Below are 21180 nucleotides of genomic sequence, written 5' to 3'. Positions count from 1 at the left end.
AGGTCTTGTACCATACTGCAGTATATGCCTGTGCCCAACTGGTCAGTTTGGCCGACAACAATCTGTTAGATTAGACCAAAGAGACTGTGGTTCTGGATGCGCAACGTTCCTCAGGCAATCATGACACCTGACCTTGCCTCCAGCCACAGCTCTGACTTGTACAGGAGCAGATTCGAAAGATAGAGAAATTCTTTATTATTGGGGAGAAAAGACAGTCCTCCATTGAGTTTGATTTCCTCTTGATCGCCTGCACCTGAAGGGAATCTCAGATCTTCAGCTATGTATATGTCTTCGTCTGTCCACCAGCCTAGCTTATAAGAGTTGAAAGCGTCGATCAACGCTGTTCATGATCTCTGAGATAGTTTCCTTGTCATTGACATCGATAGTCCTTTCTCCCTTCAACAGAGTATCTACTTGAGACTGTTGAGCGATCGAGAGGGTTTTATCAGGAATGATAATTTCAGCGTAAACTTGGGAAATTATCTCTTTTTTCCAAAACTTCTTTCCAGTCTTTATTCTGTCCAACGTCGGGTGACGGGATAGAAGGCGTTAAAAGATCGCTCTCCGAAGATATTTACTGTGGGATCAAGAAGGTCACGATGACAACATGGGGCAAATGATGGCATCATGACTTGTCATGCTGCTGATAGTTGTTGCTCAGAGCGCTTTGCGTATTGGAAGACGTTCTCATACCTCGCTTGGACATGATGCTGAGATGTGTTTCGCTTCCATTCATATGCATTCTGACACCCCCTCGATGAAGTCGAAAAGCTAAAACGTCCTGTGGCAATTACCTCACGGAGCGGACCGTCAAAATTAATATATGCAAAATATGTTTCACTGAAATAAAGAGTAGAATCAAGTGGAATCAACAAGACTTGTACTGTAGTAGAGAATGAAGGAGAGTTGGGAAATATTTCGCATCAGGAGCAGAGCCAGTTTGGATCTCAAGGCCAGAAGTGGATATCAGGATGACTACCCATACTCCACTCCTCGATTTGTCACAGTGACCTTTGAGCTAGATTCTTCGGTTGTTTTTTTGTTGGGTTCCGTATGAGCCACCTAGGATTACTTCCCGGCTTACTGTGAATCCCTGAACTTCTCTCTCAATCTAGCTTGTGCTCTAGCTCTCAATTCCTCTTCAGTGACTTCGTTTCCTCCCCCTACGACATTCATACCAAGTCCACTATTTCTGGAACGGCTAGCTTCCGTGTTGGTATACGGTCCATTTCCAGCTTGTGGTAAACCAGGAGAAGGTTGTGGGGAATGCTGATGATGAGTATCATTGGAAGGTGATGGTACTGGACGATAATTAGGTGGTAACTCGATCACCCTTGAATTATTATCGGGTAATTGGATGTGGACATCACCCGTTCCGCCAGCATCGGAATGTACGACATAAACATTCCTTGGTCCACTGATACCATTACCGCGGATGGAAGAAGGTGATGAAGGTTCTTCATGATGTATTGAGTTCGTACCGAAAGATCCTGGTCTGGGCGATGACGACACTGATGGCGGATTCGTATTTATATTTACGGGGACTGGATTGGCGTTTGACAATGAATTACTTGCTGGTCTTCTTGATGTTCGATTGGATGTTGTTGATGTCCGTGATTGATCTTGTGTGTGACCGGTTGGACGTCCAGGTGAATGTCCAGGTGAGCCTTGGCCTTGCGCTTGACCTTGTTGTGCTGAAGCTGAACTCTCTCTTCTTTCACCTTGCGGTCTAGTATTATATTCGTTCAATGATATAGTATCCCTATATTCCCCACCACTAAAACTTCCTTCTGCCAATATAGGTGGTCTGGGGAATGCCCTTTCCCTAGAAGAAACAGAAAAGGAGTTCCCGTTTGAATCGTTGGGTGGTTTTGGGTATCCCTGTGGACTAGGACCTGGCACATGTGGATCATACAATGTTGCAGGTGTATCGAAATCTAATTGAGGTGAGTCGGTATACGGTGTTACCGTCGGACTGAGTGGTTTACCCATGAATGAGTGGGCAGGGGTTGCGTATGATGCTGGACGCGGGTCGGAGTAAAGGTTATCTTGGGAGGAGCTCTGAGTTGGGGGAGGATAACTATGATCAGTTTCTTCATTATTCCCAAAAAAGAAGGGAAAAACGGTATCCATCTTGCTTACTCACCCTTTTCAAGCCCTTCTTTCCTCTAAATAGGAACCACATCAGGACAGCAGCACCTAAAGCACCTATTATGAAAGAACCAGAAACGGTTCCAGCCAAAAGACCTACACCAAAATTTTGGTGATTTTTGATTTTTTGACCAGTTGCAACTGCCAAACATGATAGATCGTCATTATCACCAGCATGTAAAGGACCAAAAGCCCAACTATTTCCTGAAGAATCGTATAAACTCAACATGAAAGCTTGACCGTGTGTTAATCGAACTGTATAATTGATCGGTAATGTTGATGAGGTGATATTTACTGGAGGATGGGCTGCTGGTGCAACTAGTAATGTATATGGCGGTGTACCGTTTTTGGGATTGATTTGAAGATCAGTACCTACTTTTCATATGAGCTGACGTTATACTTTATTATACGATCCTTCAACTCCGTCATTTCGGTATCATTGGAGACGACTTGAAAAGTCCGAGTGAGGTCGTGGAGTTTACACGAAAATATACTCACATACTCCAGGCCAAGCATTCCATGATACTTCCCCACTAGATCCCATCACTTCGACTTCCAATGTCTCGTTCGCCGGTGGTACCCATGATTCAAGAACGTTGGCTGTTCTACAAGTTGAATTGGGCGTCGAATAAGCTTCAAATGTCTCTTCAGATGGGACCACTGTCATCAAGTCCTATCATAGGGAAAGAGGAATCAGCTTATCGTAAAAAGTCATCGGTGATTTGGAGGTCTTCATTGGTCGTGAACATATTTACTCACTTGACATCCCCCCGAAGCCCCATTTGATCCCCAGATACAAGCTATAAACTGATCAATCTCGTCAATTCAAATAAAAGATAAAACAGGTATTGCCATGGCACAGAGCAAAACTTATTGAGTCTCGACTCACCTGAGTTCCATTCATCCATGGATGACTTATACTTCTTTCTTTACTCATATCGCCCACATCAAGACTTGCACTATACAATCTTTCGTATTGAATGCCATTCCCATCTATCAATTGCTCGTGGACTAATGTCACCATCGTGTAAGGCGCTTTTGGATCTGATGTCTTTGCATTTGTAGGTGTTAATGGAGTCAGAGTGAGTGGTGTTGGACAAGATGATGTGATCGGTATGACTAGATGAGAATTCGTGAATCCAAATAAGAAGGATTGGATCTGATCGCCTGTATTTGGAGTTGTCGTTTCTGCCCTTATCAGAGGGAGAAGTGATAGTAGTACCGTTATCATATTGAGGTGAAGCTGTGAGAGCTTCCTCGAGAGTCAGAGACACACTTTTTGTTCAGAATGGTGCGATGGGTTGACCTGTTACAAGTGATTACTTCGGTATGCGATGTGATTGATCAAAGTCAACCTGTTTTTGTTAGATGAAGCCGTATACCCGGATGTGTCAATGGTACCTTTCTTTGTGGATGATATACGAGTCAGTCGTTAAGAGCGTAATTGGTCGTGGTTGAGTGAGGTCAGCCGTGGGGGTATCTAGTTAAAGTATTGCTAGAGGTGCAGCAGTGTATGGTTTATGTCAAGCTGTTTAAACGAATTATAGCCAAAATATTCACTGGAATGGGAGTGTTACCAATCTTTTCTGATTGATTGACCCACGCACAGGTACCACGACACAGGAATAACCCCCCTTCTTTTCTATCGTTGAAGCTGTGTGTGTGTGTATGTATTTGACGTTTGGACCGCTTTTTGGAATAGGGCGTTTTAGAAGTATCAGCATTCCCTGCCCTTTCATGTACAGTTTGTACAGGGGGACTCATTGAGATCTGTCTGACGAATATTCGTATGACAGTATTGGTGATGTGGGATGAATGTGCATGTGCTCTTATTGCGATGTCTGGACTCTTGCATAATGCGATAAATACATAAGCACAAGACTGATACCACAAAAATGACTGGCAAAGAGATCTGTGATTATTTCGTAACTGACTGTAAGGTTCTTTTGCGTGAGAGAGTTCGTAGTGTGATCACCGTGGGAAAGCAAGACGGGTATGCGCGTGCTTTGCCTGTAGCGACGTCACTGATAATGAATAATGAAGACGGCACGGGTTAAATCACCAACGGATGGACAAGTGGAGGTGGGTCTGCGATGCGAATATGGCCGATTATAGTGTGTGAAAAAACATCTATATATATACACCTCGATGCGTCGTTGTTCTTCTTCCTCTTCTTCCAAGCATACACACAATATACATAACGCATATACAATGTCAGAAACAATCGAATTCGGTCAATACGTAGTGGAGAGATTGAAGCAAGCTGGAGTGAAACAGGTAAGTGTGGCTCTGTGGCACTTTCACCAAAATACATCCCAACTCCTCTAAACATCGATTTTCACTTCTCCTTTCGTCCAATCGCTTTCAAAACCGTATGGGATTGTTCTGACGTTGTCTGTGCATAGTGCTTTGGGGTTCCTGGAGATTTCAACTTAGGCAAGGAATCTACTCCCGGCAATCTCATATTACGTGTTTAGCTAACGTTCATTTTCGCTCGCAGAATGTCAGTATCGCGCTCAATCCACCTCGATTCGACCGTACTAACGCTTTTAATACGCAGGGCTCGACTTCGTAGAAGCCGATCCGGATATTGAATGGGTTGGAAACGCTAATGAGTTGAACGCTGTGAGCTTTGGGCAAGTGTAACTCAAAATGGGCCCACTTAGCTGAATGTCAAAGGATAGGCTTATGCTGCCGATGGATACGCTCGAGTCAAAGGTGGATTAGCTGTAATCGTGACCACTTTCGGTGTCGGAGAGCTTTCTGCCCTTTGGTGAGCCCTCCTAAATACACCTATTAAGTATTCTCAGGGCTAACATCCGGATCAGTGGTATTGCCGGTGCTCTGGCGGAGCGAGTGCCCGTATTGCACATTGTCGGAGCTCCCAGTACTAAGCTCCAAGTGAGTCAATTGTCCTTTTCCTCGAGGTCCGACTGATTTTGACTTGGGCGTCATAGTCCAGTGACTCCTTGTTGCATCACACCTTGAATCTTCCAGGCAGTTTCACTACTTTCTCGACCATGTCTGCGCCCCTTTCATGCTCTCAAGCTTTACTCAACACCATCGCCCCTAAGACCCCAACAGCTTGGACTGAGGCCTTCGATAAGACCCTTAAAGACGTTCTTGAACAATGTCGACCAGGTTATGTCGAAATTCCTACCGATGCATTCCACGCTAAAGTCTCGGCCGAAGGATTGAAAGAGGCCCTAGTGAGCGCAGATTTTAACTCAAGATCAGATTAGATGCCAGAGTATGCTGACATGTCTGACGGAATATAGCCTCACCCTCATTCCGCCCCTCCACCTGAGTCAGTGGCAGCATCGCTTCCTACCGCCGGAAGTCAAGCTACTGCCACTAGTACTCTCGCTGCTGCTACCTCAGCTGCACCCAGAGCACCTTCAGACGACGTCACTGCTCACGTCGTACAAGACATTGCTGAAAGGTTCAAGAATGCCAAAAAACCTGTTATCCTCGTCGATGCATGTGCTGGAAGATTTGGCATGGCTGGAGAAGTTAGGAAACTCGTAGAAACATGTGGTATCAGATTCTTCGAGAGTGAGCGACATAACCCATGTCAACGGTATATAGAGCACTACTGATTAGGTGATTGTAGCTCCTATGGGTAAAAGTTTGCTGGATGAACACCATCCTCTTTTCGGAGGTTGTTACGCAGGTGCTAATTCTCTTCCTCCGGTAAGAGAAGAAGTTGAATCTGCAGATTTCGTACTTTACGTCGGTGCTTTGAAGAGTGATTTCAAGTGAGCGTCATCTTCTGCAGATAGTCTGCCGGGATATCTGTATCTGATACTGGGGTTACGAATAGCTCCGGATCATTCTCAGTCAACATCGATCCAAAGATCACAATTGAACTTCACTCGTTCACGACGAATATTGGATACGCTGCTTATCCCACAACCGACATTCGACACGTCTTGCCTGATTTACTTCCCGCTTTCCAGGATGTGATTCAGTCAAGAGCTGCTTCTCCAGCAGAAGGTGAAAGTGCCGATCAAAAGATCAGAGCTGGAAGAGTCGAATCTATAGTTCCCGAACCAAAAGGAAGTGAAATCAAACACGAATGGTTATGGCCAAGAGTTGGAAAATGGTTTGCTGATACAGGTAAGCTGAACCACGCTATTATCAGTTTGGAAGGGTGCTAAGATGGATCCCCATTAGACATTATCATTACCGAAACTGGTACTTCATCATTCGGACTGACAAACGTCCTCCTCCCATCTCACTCTACTTATATCGCTCAAATCCTTTGGGGTGCTATCGGTTGGTCAGTCGGTGCTTGTCTCGGTGCTGCAATGGCCGCTCGAGAAGACAAGAAGGATAGAAGAACTGTCTTGTTCGTTGGTGATGGTTCGCTGCAATTGGTGAGTCACTCTTTCATTCCTTGGGCGAGCCAACTTGTCGATTATGAAGCACCTTTAGTCAGAATAACTCTAATCTGATAAGAGATCTCTTTAGACCCTCCAAGAAATCGGTACAATGCTTCGAAGAGATGTTCATCCATACTTGTTCGTGCTGAACAATGATGGATATGAAATCGAGAGACAAATCCATGGCGAAACAGCAAAATACAATGACATTCAGTTATATGATCATCAATTATTATTACCTTTCTTAGCTGGTAAATCTTGCAAGACAGCTTATCAATCATATGTCGTCAAAACTCCAGAAGAACTCAACAACCTATTGGAAGATAAAGAATTCAATGTCCCTGATAGGTTAAGATTGATAGAAGTTTATATGCCAAGAGGAGATGCTCCTGAAGGATTAATTAGACAAGCTAAATTGACTGCTGAAGCTAATGCTCGAATTTAAAACTTTGATTCGGACCACCGACCTATCTACCTCATAAAAGGAAAATGACAGACATGTGTGAAGAATACGCACGAGGAAGGTAAATAGCATTCACATATAGAGGATTTGATTGTAGAAAAATGAAAATACAAACGGGGCTTTGATATCCCAAAGAAAATGCATTTTTTATTGTTACAACATATATACAGTACATCGTACAAATCATGTAGTCCTGATGAGTCATATCATCTCTTCACTCTTTTTTCTCACAAATGAGCCACTACGACACGTCTGTTTTCTCTCGTGTGACACAAGATGCACAGACTTTACTCGTCGGGTATATCAGCAGGTTTCTTTATCCCTTTTGATATTTTGTAGTAGACAACCGTAGAATCAGGAGTTACTATTGAAGTATAAATAGTTTCTTTATCTAATTTAACTTGGTCTTCCTGTATTTCTCCTTCTCGTTCGCCTTTTTCCGCTTGACTGGTAGGTGTCTCCGTGTCTACATTTGATACCTCTTGCGAACCTTCTTCTTTGGTTAGAGTAGATTTGGTTATTTCATCTCTCAGATCATCGAGGGAAGGAGCCAGCGGTTCGAATGGTTGTGGAAGATTCTCAAGAGATAAGGAAGATAGTTGATTGAAAATTGTTTTCAGTGAGGACGGTTTAAGAGATGTTGTGTGTATCGGAATAGGTAGTACAGCACGTAATGGATCCTGCATGATTTCAGATTTCTCATCAGATCATATTCTCTTGATAGCTTGCTTCTAGAAGAGATGTGGGCCACTAAACGTACCGATTCATTTTTATGTCCTATGAGAACTACCCATCCTCCAATTTCCAGTAATCGAGTATCGATCCATCCTACAGCTGATAAAACAGTAACAAATTACCTAAGTCAGCTTCAGTCTCCATTGTATACACATGACAATGATGGTGTGTTTTGTGTTTTCGGGAACTGATGATGAATGGTACTCACATAATGTGAGATCATATGTTGTCGTTAGGAGTGGTCCTGCTTGAAGAGGGTTTCTTTCGAGGAAAGGTAATAAGAATGACGGGATTGTTTTGGGCATTTTTGTGTTTTCGACCAGTTGGCGTAAGGATCTGTCTCTAAGTTCCTCAAGTGTAAAGTATCCACGAGCAGTGTTATCTCTGTTCTTCTCACACTTCCTGAACTGGTCTTGATATAGAATCATAATTCATTTATCGGATATGATCTGTCTTTTCAAAATAATCTCATCCTCCACAAGTGCCATGCTGAAGTTTTCTTTACTTGAGTACCTCATTTAAGAAGGAACAGTCTCCAAGACCTTGTCATCCCTTTTCATCCTTTTGTTTTCTGTCTTTCTTACCTCTTCCCTGTTTACGATTTTCGATCAACGATATCTACATCACTCTACGCTTCGAACAATCCACGAAACATGGCAGACGACGAAGTAGACTGGGATCTTGATGAGTCTGTAGGGTTAGACTGGAGAGGACAGCATCCTACAGAGAGTAATGGGAATGGCGATGGGAATGGCCAAGATGGAAGAGATGATGATGGGATTTCATTGGATGGGGTGGACGTTGATGCTGAGCGTGAGTCTAAAGCTCTAATTAATCATACCGATTTGATTGCCGCCAATAGGCACAATCGTCGGCACCTGGAAGACGATTAGACGGACTGACTTTCCGCATATCAAAACACGTAGTTGATGTCGCACCAAATGACTCTTCACCTAATCAGCAAGCAGACAGTAAACCTTTGCCCACTGGTCCTAGACGAGGTAACGATCAAGGAGAAAGCGGCGGAGCAAGAAACGAAGATGCATCTGATAATCTACACCAAAATGCGCCAGAGAGCCAACAGGCAAGTCATCCAACGCTAAAAGGGGTAAGGAAGGTAAAAAAATGAATCTGACATGTTTCCCTTTCATTCTATTTTTGGTTTAAATTCCCCTTCTATAGATCAAATTGGATCAACCTTCAGACGAGACTCCCCTTCCACCAGGTTGGACAGCTATAATGTCAAAATCACACGGTAGACATTTCTTTTTCCACAAAGAATCAAATACTACTGTATGGGATAGACCCACTGCTCCAATTGAGCTCAATCAGGATATACCAAAATCACCTCCTCTAGCTGTATCTTCGTCTACCTCTACCACCGATCCCAAGAATGATCTCACTGGTGACAAGAATGACAAATCAGGTGATAAAAATCGTTCTTCTAATTCTATCGCTGCTACTCCTGCCGCTACCGCCGGCTTAGAGAAAATACCTCCTAAAGGTCCAGCAGCTGATACAAAGCAATTGACTGATATCAAACCTATCGAAACAGCATATTCGTCAAGAAGAGGTCCACCACCTTCAGGTCCTGCATCAGGATTAAAACGAGATTCAGACTATCATGAAGCTCAACAAAGTAGATATGACAAGTATAAAAATCAAAGAGGTTCACCTGATCCTGAATATCAAGAAAAAAGAAGACAAAGAGAAATTCCTCCTTCTACTAACCAAGGTGGATACGAAAGAGAATATAAAAGGTTCAAAGGTGACGAAGAGAAGAGATATGGTGGAAATGATTTTAGACGTACGTTTCATTCTTCCACATCTCTAAATGGAATCGAGTTGGGTTTGGGTCAATCTATACTTGAAAATTCCTTGAGATGGATGTTCACTGTCGGGGTGGCAGGGTAAGCATGACTACAAGATTATCTCTCCGTGAACTTTTAGACATGTCATTCTCATGAACATCAAGATGAGATTTCTACGTCCACAGAGGATTAGGTGCCTTTTGATTCTGGAAGTGATCGTCTCAATATTTACGCTGTCACCCCGGCTGTCTCTCGGAAGGTGTCAGAATGTAGTCAGGAGAATCAAGTTAGAAAGTCAGCTTACATCTCAATTCGATTTATCTTTTCGACGTAATTAGGACAACAAAGTCCACCTCCTTACCCTCCACGTGGATCTTATCCCCCAGATGATCGACGATCGAAATACCCTTCATCTCGACCTCTAGAAGATGATCAATCAAGAACTTATAAGCCGTATTACAAAGCGCCCTATAACGATGTAAGCAATGGTAAATACTCAACAATTTTAGTATAGGACACTAATGATGAAAATGGTCAGACTCGCGGTCCTCCTCAATCTCGTGGTCCACCTTCATATCCACCAAGATCACCTCCCCCTTCCCGAGGTCCTTCCGCGCCTTACGACCCACCATCTGCTAGGTATACAAAGGAGCTACGAGGCGGAAGAGGTGATGAGGAATACGCTAGACCATCTAAACAGGAAAGTACCGCGAAGCCCTTCCGACCTCCTCCTGCAGATGTTGATCAAGCGGAAATCGCTCGTGCTACGATCAGGGAAGAAGCTCGAAAAGCTCAAGAGAAACTCAAATTTCTCGAAGAGGAAGAAGCTAGGCTGGATCGGGAAGAGAAAGAAAAGGCTCGCAGGGCTGAACAAGGTGACGAAAGGAGTTCATATCCTTCCCGAGGACCAAGAAGGGAAGGACAAGCTCCATATGACAATAGATCTGCCCCACCATCCAACTATCCATCATCGGGTGGCAAAGATGGATATTATGCCCAACCCAGAAGACCACTTTCGTCAAGAGAGAAATTTTACGGACCGGGGTATAAATCTCAAACTCCCACATCTCGATCATTCGATGATCCAGCTGAACCTCCCGTGACTTCCAAATATGATCGAGAAGGATCATATGACCGATCTTCTACTCGAGGTGGTTATGACAATCGTTCAAGTCGAGGTGGGTACGAGAATCGAACTTCGAGAGGTGGATATTCAAGTAGAGGTGGATATGAGGGTAGAACCAGCACTCGTGGATATGATAATAGATCTTCAAGACCTCCTTCTCCTCCACTTGGTCCCCCATCCTCTGATCGTAGATCACCTCCTTCGTTCGGTTCTAGATTAGGACCGAAAGTTGATGCTCCCCAAAGAGGAGAAGGTGAATATAGATCATATCACCAAGAATCATCTCGCGAGAGGGATAGGGGTCTGGCAAGTAGGATCGGTGTTTCAGAAAGAGGTCCAAATCCAAATACATCACGAAACAGAGGAAATGAATTATCTGCTGAACCTATGTCTGTGAGTGACTTGCGATCGTATGTTTTGGATTGATGAAACTTTGGCTGATAATGTTTGTTTTTCTTGGCCGTATAGGCTTTGGCCAAAGAAGCTATTGATAGAGAAAGAGATAGGAGATCACCTCCACCTCCATTTAGGAGAGAAAGGGATTCTGGACCTGGGCCAAGTCAAGGATTACCCGCTAGACCTTTGGCGGAGAGGATGTCAATTGATAAAGAAAGAGAAGGGAGGTATGAAGGCGGTAGGGATACGAGGAGGTAAAGAATGAATGATGGCACACTGCCATTGAAGATGGAATTGGCTGGTGAAGGCAAACTGAAAACGTGGTATATGCAAATGGAGGACGACCGTGTTTAGCTTGAGGCAGGATGAGAATCGATAGAAGGAAATTGGCAGAATCCAGTAAAAGTAGTTATAAATGCAAGACATTGAACTTATACTGCTTCGACGCTGTGACTGTATCCTGTGAATTTACATTGTTGCTGGGTGAATCATGTAGTCTGAAATGACGGAATCAAATATCCAGTACAGGTGAGAACGCGTTCGAACGAAGTTGTAACCAAGCCGAAATCTCTCGTAAACTAAGACAATTCAAAGAGTAAACATCCTGCTAAACACATCAAATAAGTACTGCCAAGTCCAGAGATAACATAACAATTTGCAAGGACAAAAACAAAGTAGAAAAGGGTAACAAAGTGTCTTCTTCAATTCGATTACGTCCACTTGGTCTTTCGTCTATACGAACAAAACTTCGAGATATAGATAGGGATAGTAAAATGTCTAATCCGATCTTACCTCTTTCCGGACCCAGTTCGGGATCATACTCCGGAGGAGGAGGAGGAGGAGGAGGGTCGGAGTGGGCTTCGCTGGGTGTCAGTGTGGGTGAAAGTAGGAATAGAGGTTTACCTCTGGTTTTGAGAAGGTTGACAAAGTTTAGGAGTATGGTGAGTCGTCTAATCCATTTGGGGTCGTTCAGCGTCTGCTCAAAGTGGAGGAGGGCGATAGCGGTAGTGGTTGCGATAGTGGTTGTGATGACATGATTGGAATAGGAGAGCAATGAAATGGAACATGGGAATGAGAGAGATTTGGATAGGTCAAGCCCAACGAGATGGAAGAAGACCAGACTGCGAAACTTAGGATATCGTCATAAATAGCAAAAGCATTATAGTACCCATGACTGACCTCGATAAATGGACAGGACTTCGAACTTGCTTTTTGGCAACTAACATATCTCGTGGTAGCTCCACGAAGGGTATATAAACAGACATACCATCAGTGAGCAGATTGAAATTCTTCGTTTGATTTCTTCCCTTTTCCTTTTTCTTGAACAGCTGTCTTTGAATCTCATATATCTCATCACAATATGGCCAAAGATGTAACTGATGTTTTGGAATGCCACTTAGCAAACAAACGAAAAATCAGTGGGCAAGAGATGAGTGAGTGATCACTCGTTGTATTGAACTGCGTTTGACGAGGGTATGGCTGATGCTGGGTGTGAATGTTAGTCCGGCGATGTTATTACTCATAGCTGGATGTATAGGAGGTGAGTAATCGTTTTTTTGAGTTAGAATTCGTATTATGAACAAGGTCTATTGGACGATTGATTACGGATCATAAATATTACCACCTATCATTCTCGCAGTCAATTATCGTGCCCTATGCTAATTGCTTTTCTTGGTTTGTTTTCAGCCGCAGGAATAGCTTGGTCAATATTATATCGTTTCCAACCTTTAAAAGCTTTATACACAATATCAATAATGATATTTCGTGATTTTTTATTATTCTCATTGATAACGTCATTCATATTATATACTATATCAAATAAACTATTGATAACCTCATCTTCTTCTTCTTCTTCTTCATCATCGTCATTACAATTATCAGATAATAAAGTTGAATTCGCATATTCTTTTGATGTAGCTGTTAATTCTTTTTTCCCATTTTTCTTGACTGTTTACATCGGTTTATTACCTATCATAGCTGTTGTCACGAAAGATAATTGGGTCTGTCTATGGGTCGGAAAGTGAGTCAAGCATTGTTCTTTTGGTGGTGGATATTAGAGTGCGGGCTAGATAGAGTAGAACGCAGATTCACACTCTACTTCATCGTTTCTGTCTCTGCAATGCACATCTCCTCCAAATACAAATACGATTTTACTGACACCCACATTCCCTTAATCCCAATAGCACCCTATTCCTCATAGCTCAAGTACAGTACATCTACGTCACATATCTAGGTTATGTGGCATTACCATTCGTAGCAAGATCAGAAATCCTTCTATCACCTTTATTACCTATTTTCGGTGGTTACCTCTTGAGTTTATTAGGTTTCAATATCGCTAAACACGCTTTAGAAGCTTATTTCGGTCAGACTTGGAAGTAGAGTTCTCTGTGTCTAGATCAAACAGGAAATTAACAAGTCAAATATCAGTAGGACAAGGGTTCATATCACTAGAGATGATGATGATGAACGATCGTAAAATCTCTACGGACGAGGACGCAAAGTCGAATTATAGATCAAATTCATGCATGGGAGAATCAAGCTTATGACATAAATTCCATTCATATCTTATATTTAAGACATATCATATAAACCCGAAAAATGAAAAGTATATCATATACAACTAACAGATGATCCCATAAATTCTGTTCAATCTGCAAATACGAGATCAATCATAGAAAGTTCACAGAACTCTCTTTATGCACTCCCACCAAATCGAAATACTAATCATCTAAATCTGTCAAATCAGATTCTTGTCCCATTTCCTCATCTTCGTCATCTTTCTTCGATCTCACTTTCTTGCCCTTCTTGCCCACAGCTCGCTTTGCTTTTGTCTACCAAAGATCTGTCAGTATAATTAAAACCGGCATGGAAGAAACTCACTTTAGCACCTCTTCTCCCTCCTCTACCTAAGACTGCTTCTCCTTCTTCGATATCGTCTTCAACGCTCTCAGCTACAGTCTCAGATTCATCTTCGTCATCCTCGTCATCATCGCTATCGTTGTCATTTTCGTCATCGCTCTGTTCAATCCTTCTCTTCTTCCTTGAAGTTCTCTTCTTGGTCGAAGATTTACGTTTGATGCCGGGTGACGTAGAAGTATGAGGTTCCGCTCTTTTCTATAAACACATGATCCAAATAGAGAAAAGAAAATACATCGAATCAGTTCGCAGCCCTTGTGACCTTATGCAAGAATCCTGCTCAACAATAGCACTTACGGTAGGTTGAGAGACGGTATTTCTTTTACCTAAACCTTTTGCCCAGTCCCTGACTTCTTCACTCAAATATTGAGTTCTTTGAACTTTTTGTCGATCTTCAGGATTATCTGCATGGTGGAAAATATCTTTCGGGAATCTGATTTTACCTGGATAAGTAGGAATCGACCATGCATGTTTAGTCGCTCGATTTCGAATGATGAGTTCAGTCAGTTCTGCCAAGGTCCATAAAGGCTATATTGATCGTTAGCTTGTGTGATGGGCCATTTTCAAGAAAGACATTATCATTCACCCTGCTATTGTCGCCATGTCGATCTCTGACTCCTTTCAATTGTTGCGCGATATGGTGCAATAATCCAATATTATCTCGATTGGCCACGCAGTCCAGGTAAAGCTCGATAAACCTATTTCACGCGTTTCGTCATCAGCACATGCTCAATAACAATTCCTGATACTGATCGCTTGCACAGTCAGATGCTAGTACGCACTTGGCGATATCTTTCAGATTCTGCTGATCCGATATTCCTTCTTCTCCTTCTTCACCTTCTTCGGGTTCATTCCAATGTAAGTCAGGATGATGAGCTAATAAGTGTAGTAGTCTAGCTAAAGGCATTTCGATTCTTTCTATTCGTTCGGCTGCGAAGACAAGTTAGTCGCTGTCCGTTTCATCAAATAATTGTGGAAATAGTGTACTTACATTGGGAGAAATTTGCACAAGCTCCAATGATTGCGGCCATCACGGCTCGACCCTGATCAATCGGCGTGATATTTCAGCTTCTGCCCTGCTTGATGCGAGCAACCCAGGTAGACACGTGAGAAAGACTACTCACAGCCGCAACATTCTCTGCTTCTGGATCCATAGCTACCATGATAGGAGCGATGTTCCATCTCGGTAACAACCTTTGAGTGGGTAATATTTGACCTAATTTACGAAGAAACAGGTTTCGAACCATGTAGCAGGGATCCTAATTGCAACGCATCAAGATGAGTTTGGCATGAGAAATAGAGTAGATTCACGACTCACCTGAATGGTGCCGACAATCATCTCGAACTGATTCGGTATTGTTATAGCCCTGTCGAATGCTTTGACATTGGCTAATTTCAGTTGACACATACTCGCTCGGAGACGAAGATGACACCTTGCGAAGCCACTGAAGGATGTGAATTGTCAGCTCGAGACTCATTCAGTACAACGTTCACTTACCCTTCTCCAGTACTCTCGTTGATCATCCCATCATTCTGCAATACCGTACAAAGAAGCTTTAGAATAGGTTTCAATATCTGATCTGCTTCTGGTTCCCGGGCAAACCCAATACATCGATGAGTAAGTAACCTCAACGCTAGTATCTTGGCTCGATCAAGGGTCTCGAGAGTGTCCTCTTCTACCCATTCATCGCCGCCATCCACCTGTAGGAATCGGCAGGAGTCAGCAGCCTGTCAATTCACGCAAATTAGATATCTCACGTCTGACGAAGGAGAAGGTGACAGAATGACTTCGTTCATTACAAACTTCATGATGTCTTCACTTTGCGCTTCGAAGGCTTGTGGTTTGACCAGAGCTAGTTCTGTCAAAGCACGAAGATAGGTAAGGATACGTGTACCGGTGAGTTTCTTGAAGCCTTTGACGATGTCCTATGAAGTCGAGTTTTCAGTGGTCAGCTTGCGGAAGACTTCGCTGTTCAATTCAAAATGGCTTACTCTGATGAGATCGTCACACGCCTCCGGCTCCTTGCATCTAGCAAGGAATCGAGCTGCGAATTTAGCTTGTCTTGGTGTACCTTCGAGAGCTATGGCAATCGCTCGTTCAACCGGTCGACTAAGGATAGCCAGTGATTAGCATGACAGTCTTCTTCAGCACGAAAAGGAGCTCACTGTTCAGCAGGAGCCACGTCCGGATATATCTTACAAACCGAAGCTAACGCTTGTAGGGACAATTCTACAAGTTTCTCGTTCTTCTTGTCCATCATCGAGACCACCAGTTGTCCCGTATGAGACTTGAACATAGGTGCACCTTCTTTGGCCATCATTCCCAGAAGTTTGGCAGCAGCAGAGGCCGAAGCTTCAGATTCGGGTTTAGAGATTCGGCGAAGAAGTGCAGGGATGGATGATTGGTTGACGACATTCCAAGCTGATACGTCAACCAGCGTAGTAAGTGTTTCAAGAAGATCATCGTGGCCTTGATGAACCCTTCGCAAGAATTCATTCTGTGAACAAGTATCAGCCTGGCATCGCTTTAGTACATAAATGAGACGCATACTTTAGCTTTAACAATGGAAGGGAGACTGGAATGAATGTCTACACAGGTCTTGTAAAGTTTGAACAATCTCGTCTCGTTTGCAGCAGCGAACGCATGAAGATCTCTCTTGGCCTTATCGGCGTCTCCGAAGAACATGCCTGTGGACCAAAGTCAGCTGTGATACCAAAGAACTTATTCTATATAGCTTACGCGACATAGCATCAATAATGAAATTCAATTTTGCTTTCGCATCTTGACCTCCATCGGCGATGACACCCCCCTGTCGGCAAAAGGTCATCAGCTGTCACTGAAAGGGATATATTGCAAGTGAACTTACGTTGTACTCCTCGCAAGATTGTACGAGCGCCATGAATGGTGACATGCCCTGAGCGTACTCTGTTAAACCTGTCATCTTCTTGAGAGCTTTCAGAGATATTTCGCTTAATCTGCTTGTAACGAGTAGTAGTCGATCTACCCAAGCTTGCTCATCGTTTGTTTCCTTTGGAAGAGGAATGATGGAAGATTTGAACATGGACAAGAGTTGCGACCTGACACACAGTTCGTTAGTTTGAGGGACAAGGGGGACAAACAAAGGCAAAAAAGAGAAACACACCTTAATTCGGGATTGGATCCGCCTCTACTAGTTGTTGAAAGCATAGTATCGGGGATCCAAGCAAATTGCTTGATGGCATCTGGGTTATTAGACTCGCTGAACGACTGTCAGCGAAGGAACAGTCGGTTTCTGATTGGACGACAAGACTTACATCTCCGAGTAAGCCAAATTCCAAAGCTTCGCCAGAGCATCTACAGCTTCCAGTCGGACAGATGACTGTGGAATGTTAGATTGATTCTAAGACAATGTCGGGAACGCTCACCTTCTTGTCGCCCATCCTTGCTCCAATAGTTTGCAAAGTATCTGAACTGACATGATGCAGTGCTGTTTCATAATCTAGTGAACCAATGACTTTACATATTGCCGCTCTTATCCTTTCATCGGAATCGTCTGCTCGATCCATGAGGTTGGCTGTAGCATAAGAAAAGTCAGTCTACCGCGAGGTCGTAATTGTCCTACTGGACTGACCTTGCAGCTCTTTCCTAACTTCAGGGTGATTCACCAATACGTCTTTAGTTGATTCAACCCAAGCAAGTCGAACAGGTAACGCTTTATCAACTCTTCGACCTAACCATGCGCTCCAGGCGGAAGGGTATTTCCTAGCTGGATGCTCAGCTCCAGGATGTTGAGAAAATAATTGTCCCAGAGTCTTGACAGACAACTGACGTATCGTCACTTCATCGGCGACTTTTAGGTTCTCCTCGAGAAGGGGAACAACATTGAGTAAAAGATCGGGACAGACTCTGTAAATGGCAAGAAGCAGATCGTGCGATTCAGAAAGGATTTTCAAATCGTTCGGAGTAGGATCGCGCCCATGAGTTGCTTGAATATCAGAGAAGTGCTATGAACGACGGTGTAGCAGTCAGTAAACCCTCTTGTTGTTATAGTACATGAAGACATACAGCGTAAATGGGTCTTTTCAGCTTATCCGCCACTTGATTGCAGACATCGACAGTGAGTTGGAAAGAAAGGGTCTCGGGATACTGATCTCGGAGTCAGCTTATACGTCGACCGCTGAAGTGGCTGCTACTCACGGACGAGAATCTCTCGAACTGATTGATCAGGCAATCCATCACTTTCTGAGGTAACTGCGATGACTCTTCAATTAGGGCTACAAGGATGTCTCGAAGGTAACGAATGAGGGTTTTGTTCATATCGGGTCTGGGACGAGTCAGCTCCCACTGCTTCCGTATCCTCAGAATCCCTTCTCCTTCCTTTTCTTTGTGTCCTCTGGAATTTTTCATCTTTATCCCAGGAATACTTTTCTACTGGGGTTTTGGCTTTGTGCGTTGCTGTCCTGCTTCCTCTATCTTCCGCCGTACTCACCTTATGATCTCCATGAATCCGGTGAAAAACTTCTCCATCAAAACTTCGGAATCCGGTACATCACATACCAATACTACACTCTTGATAGTAGCTAAACTTTCTATCAATTGGTAATATTCAGTGTAATAAGCGACATCTGTGACTCTTTGACTCTGTTGAGTTTGTGATTGTTGAGGAGGTTCTTTCGCACCGTTTGATTTATTCCTATTGACTTGTAAGGGTTGGGTAGACGCTGTTGTCACTTTGAGATTGTCGGTAATTTGAGCGATAAAGAAACCGAATATGAGCTATATATATCCATGTCATATACCGCCGAAGGAGGAAGAGAATTCCAAGTTAGCTGACTAAGAGATATTGACTTTGTGGAAATGCGAGGAACGTACGGATAGTTGTGATTCAGAATAAGGTGCATCAGGTGCATAGAGCCTCAACATGTCGGCCATACAACATGCTGCGTAAGCTTTGACACCGCGGCTAGACAGATAAATCATTATCAGCAGAAACTCGTTCAGATAACCAAATACCAGATTTGTTAGCTCACTCTTTGTGGATGAGTATATCTTGATGGATCAATTGTTTTCTTATGGGATCTAAAGATCTTAAATCGACTGCATCTTGTTCCAACACAGAGAGTTTTTGTCGTAATATCTATTCGAACGAAGGAAGGAAGGTACAAGTGGAAAGGTCAGCTCGTGATATACCCGTTGAACACTCCCCTTTCTCTTCCTAAAGACGTCGATTGGGTGACAGCCGAGTATTCGGTTTCCTAACAGCTCGTCGCAGAATTAGTGAAAGGAAAGGGATACTTACCTTGATACGTTTTAACACAACTTCACTCGCATCCCTCTTGCTGCCTTTGGAAAATATCGCTTCTTTGAAATCAAGTTTCACCAACGTCTGACTTTGCGACGCTCTAGCCATTGTGGCTCTTTATCTCAACAGCCTGTTTGAACCGAGAGATCGATCGGTGAGCAGAGGTGAGCGATTGATGAGGTGTACAAGGGAGAGAGACAGAGAAGTGAGGAAGTGAAGAAGTGAAGAAGTATGATCAGCGGTTGACATCATTCATCGTATACTTTTTCCCCCTCGACGCGTCTCACTTTTCATGAACATGAACCTTTTCACCTCATTACGTAATATATGTTTCCCCGATTTCCCACCGTAGCCTCCGTTAGAGTCACGTGACATACTCAAACGCGTATCACAGATTCGTCGTAAAAGCGAGAATGGGGTCTTGCGGAATGAGTGTAGCTATATAAGATAATGTCGAATTGCGTTCAATGTCTTCTTCGTTGAGTCATCTCTCAGACCCTCATTGCCAGATCCATGGTTTACTCAAGTTTGAAAATACCACAACTCACCTCCCGAAGGTTATAACAACAGGACAATTCAACACGTATCACCGCACATAGGGAACTTCAGGATGATACTGGCTTTATCACCTTACACGATGACTACACCAAGATCATCTTCTCCTTTGAATCCAAATTCACACGTCTCATCTTCATCACCATTATCATCACCCACACCATCTTCTTCGGCATCGTTTTCATCCTCACACACTATCACGAGAGGATATCAAGCATTCCAACTACCTTCATACAGATCGTCCACGTCGTCACCTAATTCTTCGAGTCCAAGTTCACGTCAAACTAGGTATACGAGACCATCCAAACGATCCAGTACGAGTTTACCTCCTTCCTCGAGCTCGACAGGGAATGATTTGTTCTCGGAAGGAACGACTCCTATGGAAGGCTTGATGTGGAGGGAGAAATTTACTAGAAGAGTAGAAGAAAGAGAAAAAAGAAAGATCAACAGGAATAAAGAATTGGATAAACGAAGAGGGATGGAAAAGAGATTGAATTTTGATCAACAACAGGAAGAAGAAGAATTCGATCGAAAAGCCCAAGAAGATGATGAAGAGGTGAGCGAGTGCTTCTTATTCCTGAATGTCACATGTCACACAAAAAGCTGATCTAGCATTTGCCTCAGATATTCCGTCGTTTGGTTGTATTACAAAGGAAGAAATCAAAACATGCAGCAATGGTTTCACATGAATTAGAAACAGGTGGATCTGATCCTACTTTACCTGAGTTCTGGGAAGATGAATTAGATAATCTATCGAAACAGGAAAAAGAGTTATTGAGTAGATTAGAAGGTTTACGGGATAGGGATACTCATCAACACTTTCAAAGCCGAATCGATCAAGACCATCAGCATCAACCTGCAATGGATCACCATACGTCCTCACCTTCATCCATGAACTGGAGAGATAATCGTAACGAAATTGATGAATATGACGAACAGGAAGAATGGGAAAAAGAAGCTACTTTAGCAGAACAAGTTGAACGTGACTCTGAAGAAATAGAATTCGCAGATCACGTCGAACAATCTTACCTCGCAGGAGAACAGGTAGATCAAGGTTTGGAAAATACGAATACGAATACGGATACGGATACAGGCATGGAGATGGAAATGGATATAAATATGGAAGTGGACTGGGAAGCATTCGATTCTATGGACATTGAATGAACTTGTATCTTTAACATTATGCCTGGCGCATACGTCTTTCTTGTAAATTGCAATTTGTCATTTGTATTTAGTTGTATATATAAATTGGTGCATGCTATCATTGACTCTGCAATGACAACATCAGAATGATGGAATGTGGATGCATAAATTCGGTGTTGATTGATTGGATCTTAGGGGGTTATATTATGTCTTGAAT

General features: G+C 43.2%; 7 protein-coding genes across 7 annotated transcripts; 4 read left to right on the top strand and 3 right to left on the bottom strand.

The window, feature by feature from the left end:
* Nucleotides 1-1080: 1080 nt before the first annotated feature.
* On the bottom strand, nucleotides 1081-3382 carry IL334_001688 (uncharacterized protein; the record flags this gene model as incomplete). The annotated part of the gene is made up of 5 exons (XM_062933443.1): nucleotides 1081-2061; nucleotides 2147-2523; nucleotides 2650-2824; nucleotides 2911-2958; nucleotides 3041-3382. 5 exons carry the CDS (start codon nucleotides 3380-3382, stop codon nucleotides 1081-1083), a joined length of 1923 nt encoding a protein of 640 aa, XP_062789494.1.
* Nucleotides 3383-4362: 980 nt separating this feature from the next.
* IL334_001687 (uncharacterized protein) lies at nucleotides 4363-6981 on the top strand (the record flags this gene model as incomplete). Its single annotated transcript, XM_062933442.1, has 11 exons — nucleotides 4363-4428; nucleotides 4557-4620; nucleotides 4712-4776; nucleotides 4836-4924; nucleotides 4980-5052; nucleotides 5109-5360; nucleotides 5430-5706; nucleotides 5765-5909; nucleotides 5975-6270; nucleotides 6328-6530; nucleotides 6625-6981. 11 exons carry the CDS (start codon nucleotides 4363-4365, stop codon nucleotides 6979-6981), a joined length of 1887 nt encoding a protein of 628 aa, XP_062789493.1.
* A 305-nt stretch (nucleotides 6982-7286) lies between these two features.
* Nucleotides 7287-8039, bottom strand: IL334_001686 (uncharacterized protein; the record flags this gene model as incomplete). The annotated part of the gene is made up of 3 exons (XM_062933441.1): nucleotides 7287-7679; nucleotides 7760-7833; nucleotides 7943-8039. 3 exons carry the CDS (start codon nucleotides 8037-8039, stop codon nucleotides 7287-7289), a joined length of 564 nt encoding a protein of 187 aa, XP_062789492.1.
* A 348-nt stretch (nucleotides 8040-8387) lies between these two features.
* Nucleotides 8388-11325, top strand: IL334_001685 (uncharacterized protein; the record flags this gene model as incomplete). Its single annotated transcript, XM_062933440.1, has 6 exons — nucleotides 8388-8547; nucleotides 8661-8842; nucleotides 8917-9541; nucleotides 9884-10023; nucleotides 10084-11064; nucleotides 11140-11325. 6 exons carry the CDS (start codon nucleotides 8388-8390, stop codon nucleotides 11323-11325), a joined length of 2274 nt encoding a protein of 757 aa, XP_062789491.1.
* Nucleotides 11326-11840: 515 nt separating this feature from the next.
* Nucleotides 11841-13446, top strand: IL334_001684 (uncharacterized protein; the record flags this gene model as incomplete). The annotated part of the gene is made up of 6 exons (XM_062933439.1): nucleotides 11841-12008; nucleotides 12263-12339; nucleotides 12468-12500; nucleotides 12570-12607; nucleotides 12754-13087; nucleotides 13251-13446. 6 exons carry the CDS (start codon nucleotides 11841-11843, stop codon nucleotides 13444-13446), a joined length of 846 nt encoding a protein of 281 aa, XP_062789490.1.
* A 341-nt stretch (nucleotides 13447-13787) lies between these two features.
* IL334_001683 (uncharacterized protein) lies at nucleotides 13788-19373 on the bottom strand (the record flags this gene model as incomplete). The annotated part of the gene is made up of 25 exons (XM_062933438.1): nucleotides 13788-13898; nucleotides 13948-14181; nucleotides 14281-14511; nucleotides 14570-14681; nucleotides 14766-14913; nucleotides 14975-15026; nucleotides 15108-15242; nucleotides 15302-15428; nucleotides 15482-15684; nucleotides 15742-15909; nucleotides 15976-16093; nucleotides 16150-16481; nucleotides 16535-16671; nucleotides 16724-16793; nucleotides 16851-17061; nucleotides 17127-17222; nucleotides 17278-17342; nucleotides 17389-17537; nucleotides 17595-17967; nucleotides 18029-18109; nucleotides 18161-18287; nucleotides 18453-18739; nucleotides 18836-18926; nucleotides 18994-19100; nucleotides 19263-19373. The coding sequence occupies 25 exons, from the start codon at nucleotides 19371-19373 to the stop codon at nucleotides 13788-13790; spliced, it is 3876 nt and encodes a 1291-aa protein (XP_062789489.1).
* Nucleotides 19374-19875: 502 nt separating this feature from the next.
* Nucleotides 19876-20984, top strand: IL334_001682 (uncharacterized protein; the record flags this gene model as incomplete). Its single annotated transcript, XM_062933437.1, has 2 exons — nucleotides 19876-20376; nucleotides 20445-20984. 2 exons carry the CDS (start codon nucleotides 19876-19878, stop codon nucleotides 20982-20984), a joined length of 1041 nt encoding a protein of 346 aa, XP_062789488.1.
* Between the last annotated feature and the right edge of the window lie 196 nt (nucleotides 20985-21180).

The sequence above is a fragment of the Kwoniella shivajii genome, chromosome 2, assembly GCF_035658355.1.
Source record: "Kwoniella shivajii chromosome 2, complete sequence".
Lineage (NCBI taxonomy): Eukaryota > Fungi > Basidiomycota > Tremellomycetes > Tremellales > Cryptococcaceae > Kwoniella > Kwoniella shivajii.
This window is presented reverse-complemented; position numbering and strand designations above follow the sequence as displayed.